The sequence below is a fragment of the Nyctibius grandis genome, chromosome 4, assembly GCF_013368605.1.
Source record: "Nyctibius grandis isolate bNycGra1 chromosome 4, bNycGra1.pri, whole genome shotgun sequence".
NCBI classification, from domain to species: domain Eukaryota; kingdom Metazoa; phylum Chordata; class Aves; order Nyctibiiformes; family Nyctibiidae; genus Nyctibius; species Nyctibius grandis.
The window spans coordinates 6,475,089-6,489,528 of record NC_090661.1 but is presented as its reverse complement, the minus strand read 5'-3'; the positions used below and the strand labels follow the sequence as shown (position 1 = coordinate 6,489,528).

Here is a 14,440-nt window from a genome sequence, read left to right as displayed (position 1 = left end):
TGCACTGTATTCCTATTCCAGGATACAATCTCTTTCATAATAATGCAGTGGAATTTTTTTTTTCTGGGTTAATTCCCCACCATGTGTCAACAGAGTCCATTAACCGTACGTGTGATTGCTTAATGGCTGGCCTGCAGTGACTCAGATGCCAGTTCAAAATAGGTCTTTGCATACAAGTATTGTTCTCTCTAAGATCTCGATGATGGCTTGATTGGCACATGAATAGGGTACATTAGAGCTAGTTACTGTGTCTGAAAGAAAGCTAAGACATCAAGTTGGAAGGAAAAAAAAAAACAGGTTGATGTGACATGGGAAGGAGGAGGCAGGAGCAATGACTTACAAATATGGTGGGGGGAGAGGGGGATGTTACTTCTCTTGCATGAACAGACCTGTTTGAAATTTTTCAGCCTTTCTGTGGCTGTCAGTGAAAACGTTGTAGGTCCTGCTTCAGCAAAATGCTAAAAGCTTACTGGAATCAACAGGATTTATATGCTTTTTTTCGTATTTGTACTGAAAAAGGACTCCACGTACCACTGTTCTCTAAAACGACTGAATATCTCAATCCCCTCTAATAGCCAGGGTTGGTGGGTAGTCTGAAGTTGGATTGCTTCCATGAAAAAGCAGGTTAAGTGCTTCATCCCCAAGTGAGCGGTCACACAAATGTTCCAGTTTGAGCCACGGAACAGTGGATGGAAACATTCCATATAAGCTGCTTGCATAGCTGTTAGAGCGTAATTGCTTTCCATCGCTTTCTAGTGGAGTTACCTACACATCTAGCAAATGAGAAACTGTTGGAGCAGTCTCCTGTCCTGTTTCCTGGCTTAAAAAAAATGAAGGGAAAAAAGAAAGGTAGTTCTTATTTTCCCTCCCTTTTTGTTTTGCCATTTGGATATAATTTACTTCTACAGTCCCTGCCTTTGTTTTGAGAAGGACATGGTGGGTAGCAGCTGGGCGTAGCGCAGGAGAGCAGCATTGGGCAGCTGGAGGGGGCTCCGCTGGTGACTTTGAGCAGGTTACTTCACCTCCGCGTGCCAGTTTTCCCTCCCATGCTGTTTGTCTTGTCCATTTAAGCAGCAAACTTTTGCAGGTGAGGAGTGTCTCCAACTGTGTATTTGTACAGCCCCAGTCACGTTGACACGTTGAACTAGGGCCCTTAGCTTCTTGTTGCAGTACAAACAGCAGATGATAAGGCGTTGTGCTCATTAGAGAGATAGCGTGGGTACTTAGGAAATGGCAAGTGTATTTGCTGGGTGGGAATGCAACCTGGGTCTTGTTTGGCCAGTCACAGCAGATGTTGACTAAGGCTTTAACTATTTGGATATTTCCTTTCTTACAAGAATGTTTCCTAGAAGAAGTGGAAAAGGAAACATGCTCATAAAAGAAGAAATGGCATGGCTGATCGGCTTTTTGGGACTGCAAAATGGGCTGTGAATACAGAACAGATTTCTGTGCTTTGTGAGTGCTGGAGGTCTCTGTGATCATGTCAGAAGCAGCAGGACTATACTTAAGATTGTTGGGAAGAGATAGAATCACAATGAGAAAAATCCACATTAATATGAAAATTGGTTTAAAATATTCCATTTTGTTTTATCATTAACAACTTTGTCCATGTTAAAAAGAACAGTAGATGATGATCAGAGGGAGAAAAATGTGTTGGGGTGTGGCAGTAATGATTAGAGGATATGGGATGGTTAATACTGCAGAGTCCTGGCTGTTGGCATACCCAGAGGTGCCCTCGAGCTGGGCCCTTCCAGCTGGGAGATGGGCACTGGTAGTTGTGCAGACTGTCAGGAATTGGAGAATGTAAGTTTTAAATACGATACCAGTCTAACATATTGGGGCATCGATGTGCTATTACCATACAAATGTTAGCTGATTGTATAGGCTGAGGCAGCCAAACCTTGCAGTAGTAGATATCTAGTACATAAAAGGTAAGAAATTAATTACTCAGCATATTACTTTAACTTTTTTTTTAAATTCAAACACCATTGCAAGCTCAAACACTTCCCAAATATAGGCTCCTTTGTAAACATCATCTTTCCTTTGCCTGATATTTGTTTGCCTCCTGTTCATGATTTGTAGCTGTTGGGGTTGGCGTGTCTGCATGTAATATATGTCCTTAAATTTTAGCTGCATTCATTGGATTCACAGTGCAGGCAATTACTGTTGAAAGCAGTAGTTGTGAAACGGTGCTTCTGGAACAGAATTGTTTGCTTCTTGTTATCAGGAAGATACAGTAAAACAAACAAAAAAACCTAAACCTTTTCCTTTTTAATTGAATTAATTTAATTAGAATTTACTTGCTCATCCTCTAGGCTTTCTATACTTTCATTACATACCAAATACGATTAAGACATGGGACAGTATTAATGCAAACTCATTGACTCTGCTCCTTCAGTGGTTTTATGTTCATCCTGAAGGAATTGGCTAAATGGGAAAGTAGGTCTAAACCAGGGATGTAATTCAGCTCCCGGTCTACCCTGGCTGCTGAGGTGTGTGATTTGGTGGAAAATTACATTGGTTTTCATCATGTGAGCGTGTTCCTACAAGGAGTTCAGCACTGAATGTGTTTCCTCAAGACCGTAGCACTGCAGTACAACTTAGATTGGTCTAACCTTGGGTCTCCCTGGTTTCTCCTCTCCCCGCTGCCCACCCTTTGCTCCAGCTCCTCTGCCTCTCCCTGCTGCCACACCACCAGGCAGTTCTCCTGGTTAATTCACATGTGACCTGGACCAAATTCAAAGCACTGACCATCACCATATGGCTAAATATACTTCTGTCCCTTTTTGGATAGTTGGCAAAGAACTGTTGGTCTGGTGTACTAAGAAAAACATCTGTTGCTTTGGTCTCGTTGATCTTCACTGATGTTAACGTAATCGGGACATTATCCACGTATTAATGGCCCCGGTGGTAATGGATGGCTAATTGTTGCCGAGTATTTTCCAGCATCACGTTGACTTTTGTTTGTAATAACTTAGCTTATTTAACATAGTTTCTAAAAATATTAACAGCTCCAGCTTTTCCTAGTACTACTGAAGCTGGATCAGGGTTACTACCTGGGGAATTTTATGTAAGATTAAGACCTTTTACCTAATGGTTTTGTACAAGTAGGTAGGAGGGCTTTATTCAAATATAGATAGCTCTGCCTAAATCATTTTGTAAGTGTTATAATTAAATAACTCGGTGGCAGAGGGCCCAGACCTTGGAAAAGACTGAATGGAGCCTACAGTATTACATGCTATTATCTATCAGCAAACAGGTTAAGCTTGCTCAGAGGGAGTATTTTATAGGATTTTAAAGGTGCCTTGTTGAAACATGATCTTTCCTTCAGCAAACACTCCTCTCTCTCTTTCTCTCCCCCTTCCCTTCCCTCTCCCCCTTCCCTTCTAAGCTTCACAAAACATAGAGCTTAGGTGGAGAGCTGAAAAGAAGTTAGCTATTAATGAAGTGACAGGGAGCACAGGGGAGCATTTTGATTTTAGTTTTTCAGCAACCAATCTCAGTTGGGTTTGGCCGAGATCTAATTTTCCTTTTCTACAACTAGATATTTCATGTTTTTCCGGCTTAAGGTCTTTTTTACAAAGTGGAGTGTTTTAGGTCGTTAGCACGCCTTTGGATGCAGTACAGGAACGTGGTGGGAAGGTGCGTGTGCCCCCAGCTCAGTGCAGAGCCAAGTGCTGATAGCCGAAGCTGCAATGTAGGACAGAAAGCCTGGCCTCGGCATCGCCTGGGAGTTGTAGGAGACGTGCCAGCACACCAGAGCTGGGTAGCGAGGAAGGTTTCTTTGCATAAAGTGTTCACACCTCTTACCTGTGGAGATACAGTGAAGAACGGTCGGTATTGTCAAAAAAAAACCCCAAACAGGCTGTTGCAGCTAAATGGCCCCCAGTCCAGAGAGACCTGCATCGTTTTCCTTTTCAGTGCCCATCAGCCCATCGTTAGCTTTCATTCTCTGCCTATATCTTGGGCTAATTTGTTTATCGTTTTTGCCTGTCCTTATTGTAGCCCTCTACCTGAAGTCTGTTTTTCCCATTTTGTGGTCCCTCTTAGTCATTGCAGGTTCTCTTCTTGTGCAAGAATTATTGTTGCCCTCCTCCATTTCTGTTGTCTCTAATCAGCTGTCCTTTCTAGCCAGAATCCCGCTCTGGCAACCAGTAAGAAAGATGTTTAGGGTAAATCTAAGAAGGGTCAGGCTGCTTTATGGTAGAAGCAGTACTTTAAAATGAGAGAGAGATCTGTGCCATACAGGAGACGCCCGAGACATGCTGTGCATTTTATCTAATTCTCATTTGCGTGATATCACTGACAAAAGCTGTGGCTTAAGCCACTGTCTAAAGATAAGCAAGAATTTCTTCTTTTAAAATGTGAAAGAATTAGTAAGTTGGCATCCAAGATATGAAAAGCAGAGTCAAGTTTGGCGCAGCAAAGCTGGCCAGAATTTAAGATGAAATTCCCTAGTAAATATGAAGGGGACTGTGGGGAAGAGCAGCCACATGACAGGGAGTTTGTCAGGCTGGAAGCAACCTGGAGTGCTGGATCCTGAAAGGAACAGGAATTATTGGGAGATTGGATGGGCTTTGCTTCCAGATGCCTGCGAAGTTGGAGGTGGGGTATTTCTGCTCATCCTGGAGCCTGGGGAAGTTTTGCCTTTGGGTAGTGGTAGAATAAAGAATCCTTAAAAATAAAAAAACAACCAAAACTTTCCCTCAGGAACTTGAATTCTTGCACAGAAGGAGTGTAGTAAAAACTTTTAAGTGCATTATATTGCCTAGTTGAGGTTTCTGAAATCTCCACTGCTCGTTGCTTTAAGAGCAGTTTACATCCCCTGCTTTATGCAGAGAGGAGATGTGGTGCTGTGTGTTTTTACTGCGTCCAGCAAAGGTGCTTTCCTCTCCCAAGTTATTTTATTTCATTTAAGGCCTGTTTTCATAGCTTTTAGCGTCCTTGCTGGCTAGTATATGTACAAGTATTTTTAAAGATGCGTCGTTTCTGTGTTAGGTGAAAGCAAGGGACTTAGCTAAACCAAGCTGGCAATGAAGATTAAAGTAGTTGTCAGAATAACCTGAAGGGATCTACTGAAGACAGCAAATAACTGCTGGAGTACCGTGGCTTGATTTTTCACAGTTGGCCTGTAAAAATTACTCTCTGCAGTGCTTGGGATGGTGAAATAACACTTTCAGTAGGTTTCTTCAAGCTACTATAGTTGTGTGTTTTTTTTTTTTCTTTTCTGTAGTACCTTCCTGGAAGAAGGACAAAACTTCTGAGCGAGCCTTATTTATTGTTCAAACCTGCACCCGTGGCAGCAATAATGCTGTAGGAGGGAGTATGGTTGTGTTTGTGTTCTGGCGTTACATCTCTCCTACCTGAAATGGCGAAACTAACTGTAACTATAAGGCTGTGATTCATGTTATCCCCGAAATGCAGCCTCCTCTTGCTGAAGAGGTTACCACCTTCGGCTGCTCATCATTTTAGTTTCGATGCCAGCTCCTTGCCCGATCACGCCCTGACCTGCCTCGGTTCAAGTTGGTTCGCGAGCGAAGGTTTAGCCTGGCTGCTTAGCACAGATAAGCCCAGTTAATGGCTAACTGCTCAAAGGTGCAGGTCTACCCTTGCCTTCTCCTTTGTTTTCCTGACAAATCTACAGTGTTTAAAACATGGAATCTCTGTCCTCATCTTTTCCCTCTTAAAGCTGTTGTATCTGTTTTGCGCTTCCCAGGGAAAACGTCCCAAATACAAGCGTGAGTCTGAGTTTAATTACAAGACAGAGTTGTAGGTTGCTGGGGCTGACAGATCATACTGTGAAGTGATGAAAGAACAAGAAATTTAAGATAAGCTGTTTTTAGGGGACTTAGGATATAATAACCCAATCCAGAACGGGTCCTTCAGCGTAGCCCTGCTGAAATGGGGCATTAGGCAGCTGCTGACGTGATCCTTCTGTTGTGTGATAGCATCGTTCCCAGTGGACACTGCTAGAGGTTGGGAAAGTACTCTTAGGTATTCCTTTTGTTCGTTCTTAGAACTTTATTTTATATATTAGGACCTTAAAAGAGCTCTGGGCTCATAGGCCTGAAGTCTTTCTGGTAGAGGTAGAGGAACATATGGAGTAGGGCAGCTTCTCAGTGGAGATCTCTTTGATGTATCCAAGGCCTGTTCTAATATTTTATCTTTGTTACATGGACAGGCTCCTTGATTCTTCATAGACTGATTTGTTTTTTTAAATTTTAGGGATAGTAAAATGAATATTTTCCAAAACAAAGGCAGTTTATTGGCAAGGGCTATTTTTGTTTCGGGCAATGTTTTGTGGGGGGAATATTTACAATTACTTTGTCACAATATATGGTGCTAGTCCATTTTCGTTGTAATTCTTCTATAAAGCATGTGTTATTAAAAGCATCTTACAGATTAACCAGGCAAACTTTTTGGAGAGTAGTTCAGTCATCTAATTTTAGTGATACAGGTGTTTGCTAATATTGTTTGTAAGTTCTTGCATTGAAGCTCATGAATTACTTAATATTTTATTACCAGCAAATGCTGCCCATGAGCTCATTTTTTTAACTGAGGATATTTTGTAGACTGAAATAAAAAGAAAATAAAAAATGAAAATGAAATAAAAAAAAAATAAAAAACAAGTGTCTGAATTTTGGCTTCTACAATTACCTGTTTTTTTCCCTTCTGTATTGGTTGCTTTTTTGCTGATGGTGCACTTCAGGTAGGAGTAGTGTGTTATCACCTTCTCATCTCCTATGTTGCAACTTACTTTCTTCTAGCAGTTTTTCAAAGCGTGATCTACCCAAGTCTATTGATTGGTGAGGCATTGGCAATCAGTTTGTGATTTCTGCAGCAAAACTGCTTTTACATTATGTCTTTAATTAAACAAAAATTGATTTGAAACTTGTATGGTATCAGTAAGAAATTTTGAAAGTTGGTGGCTTGGTGTTCCCCAAAGTCTGTGAATCAGTGCTATACAGATTGGGTTATTTACTGAGTAAGAGTTACTATCACGTGTAATGAAGGCAAATACAGCAACTTTGTAATAATTCCAGCTTTTTAGCAAGGCATCATGATAAGAAGTCCCTGAAGATTCACATGATAATGCTAAAGACAGAATTGCAATGCGTCTGTGTGCCTGTTCTTGTTACAAATGCAGTTTCGCTGAAAAGAAATTTCAGTAGAATTGGTGATGCTTCTCAAGTCTTCATTATTAAGGTGTTCTGTTTCGTGCTTACACCTGAAGAGTCTACTCCCTGTATTAAAATTGTAGATGCTAGCAGTTGAAGCTACAGGCCAAAACCCATTCTTTGCTAATTTCAGATCCCAGAGAAAGCCAAAATTGCGTAGAATTTGGATGTCAGCCCTGCCGTATGTCCTCATGATTCCCATTGACTTTGTTTAGGATGCATATGACACTTGTGAAAATCAGGCATATAGCTCTAGAAATTTCAAGACCATTGCTTCCAGATGGATGTGATTTCTTGATACTTCTGCCCTGTTCATAAATGCTTCCCAGTTGATACTGGAAGGGGTTGTGTAGTCCTCTGGAAAGGAGAGGACTTGCCTGGATGTGTGAAACGTGTGTATTCATGACAATTTGAAAAATGTATATGGGGGGCAGGGAGAATGAAAGTTGCAGTCTCCCATGGAGCAGACAGCTGACAATTCATGTATCTGATACTTTTATTTACTTTCCTGCACAAGCAGAAAAATGTCCCCCCGCAGCAACTGCAGCATCTCACGGTACCCAAGCTGCTGCTGAGACACAAAGCACCTCTTAAACCACGCGGGCGGTAGAATTCAGAAATAAATCATCTCCAGTCCAGCTCCTTCTGGAGCTTAGTGAAGGAGTCTGTTGTGCCGCAGTGGATTTTCCTGTTCATATCTCAGAATTGGGTTTGTTTTGTATGTGCTGAACCTTATTTTGATCTCCATTGCTCTTGACTTATGTTAGTATGCTCTTAACAACTGCTGAGGAGTAACTCTCTTGGTTTCCATTGAGGTATGAGAAGTGAAGATTTGGCTTGCTATTTAATAAATGTTTAGTTTAAAGAAGCAATTGCATCTAGATTAATGTAAGAGTGCAGTGTTCCCGTCGGTGACAGTGGGGGGCCTGTGCTGCTCGGTCGGGGCAGCAGACCAGTTGCCAGTTACTTGTTAATCTCAACATAAATTCACTGACATCCGTTGAGGGGAAAAAATATTTTTTTCCCAGTAACTAGGGGTTTTTTTATATAGTGCTTTCTGTTGTTAGTATAAATAAGGAAACTTTTTTTTTTTTTTAATGAGCTATGTTAGACATTATGGTCTGGCAACTGGAGGAATAATTTGGGCACTCTTTGCAAAAAGTGGTTTAATCAGCTGCTGCATCATTTTTGGTAGGTTATATAGTACTGACATGGCATTTGGTTCGTCACAGCATGAAAGAAGGCACAAATGTCCTGAGACAGCATTTCCTCAGAAGCAGCACCGACCCCTCCACGTGCTCCTTTCTCCCCTTAGGGGCCTGACTCTGAACCTCCTAAGGTCAGCGCTGAGTCCTGTCGTGGGTGGGAGCTGTGGAAGACATCCTGAACGTGGAACTTCTTAATTTCTCAAGGGGGCTGCTTTTGCTGCTGCAGGATGGTTCTTCAGGGACTTGTACCTTTCCAGTATAGCAGAGTCTAAATTGACCTTTCTGTGCCTCATCAGAAGAAGTGATAATTCCAGTTGAGTCAAATGTTTGAAAAACAGCGGTGGCTGTGGATGGGCTCAGAACATCTGCCCCAGCAGTAGGCAAGGGCTGGTACTTTCTTCTGAGGTCAAGCTTTTTAGGTGGCAAACAAAATCCGCTGTCCTGCGTGCAGTCACCAGCCCTTCAGATCTTCAGTGGTGCTTGTTGACTATCAGTGAGATGGTAGGGGTGGTTTGGTCTTGTTTGTTTGCTTTTTACCCGAAATACATGGGGAGGTGGCACACAGATGGTCGTGAACAACGTATGGAAGACAGCAAGCAGAAGGAGGCTGGGAGGGGTGTAGTAACGAGTCTCACTGAATTGCTTGTTAAACTACATATTAAAGAAAAAAAAGGCAGTAACGAAGTGGAAAGTAAGAACTTGAGTTATGTCATGAATTGTTAGGCAGTTATTAGTTTAATTATCAAACTGAATTGTTTTCGTGCTACTTTTACTCACATTGAGTAATAACTTGCTTTAGGACTGGATTATCCGTGATGGTTATGTAGGTGTGAACTGAGGTGATGGCACCAAGTTTGCCACTTACTGCTCCTTCAGAAAGAAAAAAGCTGAACAGGTCTGCATACCTATCATGTAAGCACTTGCTGCCGGCCTGTCTCTGCTCACGGACTGAGAATGAAATCTGCTTAAAACTATTACCTCGAGGACTTCTATAGGTTTTGTAGGAAAAAAAAAAAAAAAGCCTGTGGTAGAGCTAGGACATGTTTCTGCTATTCTTGTCAGTTGTTCCAGAAGCCATGTTTGCCAGAAGCTCTTTATTAAGTCCCAATGAATGTATTCTTTTATTTTTTTTTTAAAGACATTGTGGGATGAAAATTTGCGTGGTGGGTGGTCACAATCTTCTTTTTAATTTTTTCCTATGCTGTGGTTTTAGAGCAGTCTTAATCATCTGTGTGAAAATTGTATGCATATGTAAGTTGGTAAAAATTAGTACTGGGGATAACAGTACTGTAGAGCCTCTTCCATACATGAATATCCTGTAGTTTCACAGTAACTTTTTTGCTTAGAGGTGTCAGAAAACTTTTTTACCAGCTTCCCATTATATAGGTCTTTACTGTGACTGGATTCGCAAATTGCTATGCTTTGAAAGTTTAGCATGCAAATTTTTAGAAAGAGATGTTACTGTATGATGCTAGAATACTTTTTTCTATTGTCATACCATCTGATTAGACTTTCTTCTTCTCCTCCTTTTCCTAGAGTGTAAAAATCCCTTACTGTTTATTGATAAATCTGTATTTCTTCTCCAGAGATATCAGCATGAATAACATCACAAGGCTACCAGAGGATGCGTTCAAGAACTTTCCCTACTTGGAAGAGCTGTAAGTATTTTACACAAGTTTTGCTACAACATCAGATGGCTCTGGAAGGTGGGTGGGAAAAGTGTTGAGCTGAGCTGTGGACAGAGAAAGGAGTTATACTTTAAAAAAAATATAATCCTGTACGTGTTTGGAAACAGGAATAGTAAATGCTACTTACAAGGGACTTTTTACGGTAATTATTTTAATCATGGCTAGAGTAATGACACATACTAATTACAGCGTTATCCGAAGATAACACAAGAGGTGTGTAATTACCATTGTTTCCGAAGGAGCTATGGTATAGCTGTTGCATAAGTTCCATAAAATACATATTGTTTCATTTACTGAGCAGCTTGCTCCCATTGTCCCTCTGGGCTGCAGATGCAGCGCTCACAAGCCCATCCTGACCTGCATCAGAAAGTCAAGTTGTGTGGTACAGGGCTTCTTGTTCTCGGCTTCTCTGGCAGAAACTCTTTCTCTAGTTCCCGTCTCCCTCTTGTCACACTGTCTTTTTAGCTTTTTTTTTTTTAGCTTTTACTTAGGTGATACTTGGACTTCTGAACCCTTGAGCTGCACTAAGGCTCACATGCCCATTGTTCTGCTGAACTGAAGTCTTCACTGTGATGCCTTTGCAAAGTTGAAGCACCCTTTCACACCATAGCCCTGAATTAGGTTGGATTTCAGAGTCACTAAACAGGGAGAAGGCTTTGACTTTGAATTACTACTTTAGTGAGTACTGTTATGTGACAAGTGACTTCTGTGTACCTTAGTTTCCTTATCTATGAAGAGAGGGTAATGGGTCAACCTTTGCCAAAGAGCTTTGAGAACTTCCAGTAATAAGCAATAGATAAGAGAAAACCACTGCAATTTGCTTTGCTTCTCTTGCATTTTCACAATGGTCCAAGTAGCATTTCTCATATCAAAGAGCATTTAAAATGCAAAGTAAGGCTGTCCTTATTTGTGACTTCGGCTAGACTGGAACTATGAATGCTGTGTTGAGAGATTTTTCAATAAATGCATCTTAGGGTGCATTTCCCTAAAGAGACAAACCATTATGAAGTAGGGAAGTGTTCTTCTGGCTTTACAGATGAGGAAACTGAAGCAAAGAATGAAAGCCATTTGTAGAGGGCAACACAATAAATTAAACCTATAGCAAAACTGCCGATAACCACAGTTAAAAGGTTCTGGGCTTTATCTGCTATAACCAATACAACCACCACACCTCACTGGAACAAAGATATTGAGAAATTGATAAGAGATGGATCACTTGTTCCTGAAGAAAGGCTTGCATTCCTGAAAGCTTCTCTGTTTTTCTTCCTTGCACCCCAGCTACTCTGGCTGGTCTAATAAGGTGTTCTACCTCTCCTTACAATTTTGGTCTCTCTCTTATGTCCTGATAATGTAGCAGCTACCATTTCTAATACACTTAAATAACTCCATTTTCCCTGGTTCTTAAGTAGTTTTGACTCGGGTCAGTACAATTGTGAAGCGCAGTTGAGCTTATTTATGTCAGATGAATTGTGTGTGATATCTTATTTCATGCTTAACAGGTTCTGGTTTATTCCCTCTGATTTTAGGTATTGCTTAAATTTTCAATATAGTCGAGAATATCTCATGAAGGAAAATAGATTTACCAGGATTTCAGATGGTGCATGGTGACTCAGAATATATACTAGCCAACGTTCCCTATGCGCTTTATAATATGCATTGCTGCATGTCTGTATGTTTTGTTAGATTATATTTGTAATTCATTTTTTTCCAAATTCTTTATAGTCATATTTCACACTAAAAGTTGAAAAACCCAAACAGTTCTGTTTTCCCAACTTCAGATGACTGTGGGAGACTTCATTTTTTTCCCCATAAGTAATTAAGCAATAAAACCTAACTGGTGGGTGTGCACGTTGTGTAACTTCCATAAAGCCTGGGGTGTGTCAGGAGGTAGAGAGAAAAGGCAGAGCCTTCAGCCATCATCTATTGTGCTTATTGCTAAGAGCCATTTGCTATATGTACCTCATTGTCCCCCTAAATTCCAACATTTCAGTTTGACAAAAAATAGGCTAGCGTTAAGTTCAGAATTATTGTGAACACCCAGAAGCTTTAAATCATTCCTAGCATGTTTACTTGATATGTTAAAGCAACTTCTGGGGAAAAAAAAAAAAAAAAAAAAAAACAACAAAACAAACAGAACCCCTCCCCCCAAAACCAAAAAAAAAACCCCAAATCCTCCAAAACAAAAAAAACCAACTTTATAGTAAAAAATGATACTTGCCAAATGATTGGACATATTTGAATCAATCATAATTCCTTAGTACAGTAGGAAAAAAAAAATACAATTTTCATTTTGTTCGAGCTACCTACTACAGCTGCAGAGGTAGGAGAATCTCCAGAAAGATCATAAAGATAAACTCTCTCCAGTTCAACAGGTATCACAGATGCAGAAAACAGGGAAAGGAGCGTGAGAGCAGAGCCATGAGTAGACAGTGTCTATGTACAGTACTTGTTGAAAACCATTAACCGAGACTTGTGAGTTGTTAGTGATGTTTCGCAGCAGCAGCAGCCTGCTCTGAATTTGAAGCCTATTTGCAGAGGCTCTGGCCATGCCACCAGCAGTAAAACGAGGAGGGTTTCTTCCTTGTCTGTAAAGACCTGGTTATGGTCATCCGTGCACAAGTCAACTCCAGGTTCCCTTGCTTCAGTTCGTGTTCTTCCTAGAGGGAATTTAGTATATTAAAGTAGCTCCAAAGAAAAGCAGCTTGCCTTCATATTGGAAATGAGCAGCACCAGACGTGATGCATTTTTGCTTCATTCTGCCCATTCCTTTTTCTCTATGGGACAGGGTACAGAAATTTTTCACTCTTTATTCTTGCTGGTTGTGGACAGAAAAAAAAAAAACCTGTTGTATTTCCCACTGTACAACCACAATTTTCCCTCTCCACTCTAAGATAATTTTCAAACTTTCTTCCTGGCTTTTATTTATAGTTGAACAAATCCAAATTCTGACTGCCAGGCACTAGCAAAGTTGCTTTTTCAGCACAGAAACCTGGGTGTGAGTCTCCACACCAAAGGAAAAAAGACAGAGTTCAAGCAAAGTGGTGTGGAAATCTATGATAGAAGTGACTTTTCCATCTAGAACTTTTCCCAAGAATTAAACGCCAAAGCAAATGAAAATCCCATGAACTTAATGGGAATGCAGTAAGTACCCACACCACCACAGACTCTAGCAGCTGTTCATCCAGGAGGCAGCCCCAGACACCTTTCTCTTTATACTGTGCTTCAGACCTGCCATTTGTCAAATGCTCTGGGAGATTAGCCTCTGACAGAGTGAGTTAGTTAATATTGCAAAATAGTATCACGGAATTTAATTGAATGTAAATGGGAGGCAATTAAATGTATTATGTAGGCAACTGAGTCTTATGGACTCATGCACGTATGGAGAGTATGGGATTAAAAAATGCAGTAGGAGTCATTTAAAATGGGGGTTGTCGTTTCCTTAATGCAATGAATTATTTGGTAGTCTTGAGAGACTTCAGAGGATGACTTTCCAAATCCTAAAATGAACGCTAGTGAATAGAAGTGAAAGCAGCAGTGTACCAGACTTGTGAAATCTGGCTGCTCCGTTAAAAGGAGCCTTCTACGTTACCGAAGGGGGAGCGACCTGGGTGCTTCGATGTATGCATCCCGTGCTGTTTTTAGATGTGCTGGGTTATCAGAGACATCTGCACAAGACTGGCAGGTCTGACACACATGGCAGACCGATGGCCGCCTGGAATGGCAGTTGGGGCCGGGTGGAAGAGGACATCTGAAATGACACGAAATGGCCGTGTTTAGGGAACTGACTCCCTGGCAAAGTATCGAATTTGCAGGTATAATCTGAGTTATTGTACCTTTGAGATGGTGTCCTACCTGAGTATCACTCACAGGTGCAAGCAAAGGGATTCCAGCTTGTCTGTGGGCAGAATCTGCCCATAGGGTTATGTGCTCCACGTGCCCCTCTTCACAGCCTTGTCATGTGTCTCACTGCAGAGCACGCTTATCGTATGTCTGGAGGATTCTTGCACTATTTATAAATGTTATAAAAATTCTCCATCTCAGTGTAACTGATACCCATCTGGAAGTAATTTGCAAATGACTGAAACTGCAATGGTCAGAGTCAGCGAGGAGCAGACCACCAAGAGTTTTGCCACAGCAGTTAATGAAGTGTATTCTCCAGAAAATGCTAATGTAAATATGCTGCAACCCTGAACTTGATATGGAAACTAAAAATCCTTTAAGAACTTGGCCACAGTTTTCTAACCACACCTTACAGTATTTATAGAAAGCTAGAAGAGGGAAATATAGTTAGATAATGCAGTGTTTTTAGAAAGCAGAAACCATTTTCCAGTGTGAATTTTTAATTGGAAGAGCCAGGCTGTGCTAT

At 41.0% G+C, this 14,440-nt stretch overlaps 1 protein-coding gene across 1 annotated transcript in view; it reads left to right on the top strand.

Moving 5' to 3' along the window:
* The window catches only part of LGR4 (leucine rich repeat containing G protein-coupled receptor 4), an 81,115-nt gene that overhangs the window by 25,226 nt on the left and 41,449 nt on the right, over nt 1-14,440 (top strand). Inside the window, exon 2 of the mRNA XM_068397949.1 lies at nt 9,973-10,044. Within this exon, the coding sequence (XP_068254050.1) occupies nt 9,973-10,044 (72 nt within the window). The remainder of the gene's footprint in view (nt 1-9,972; nt 10,045-14,440) is intronic.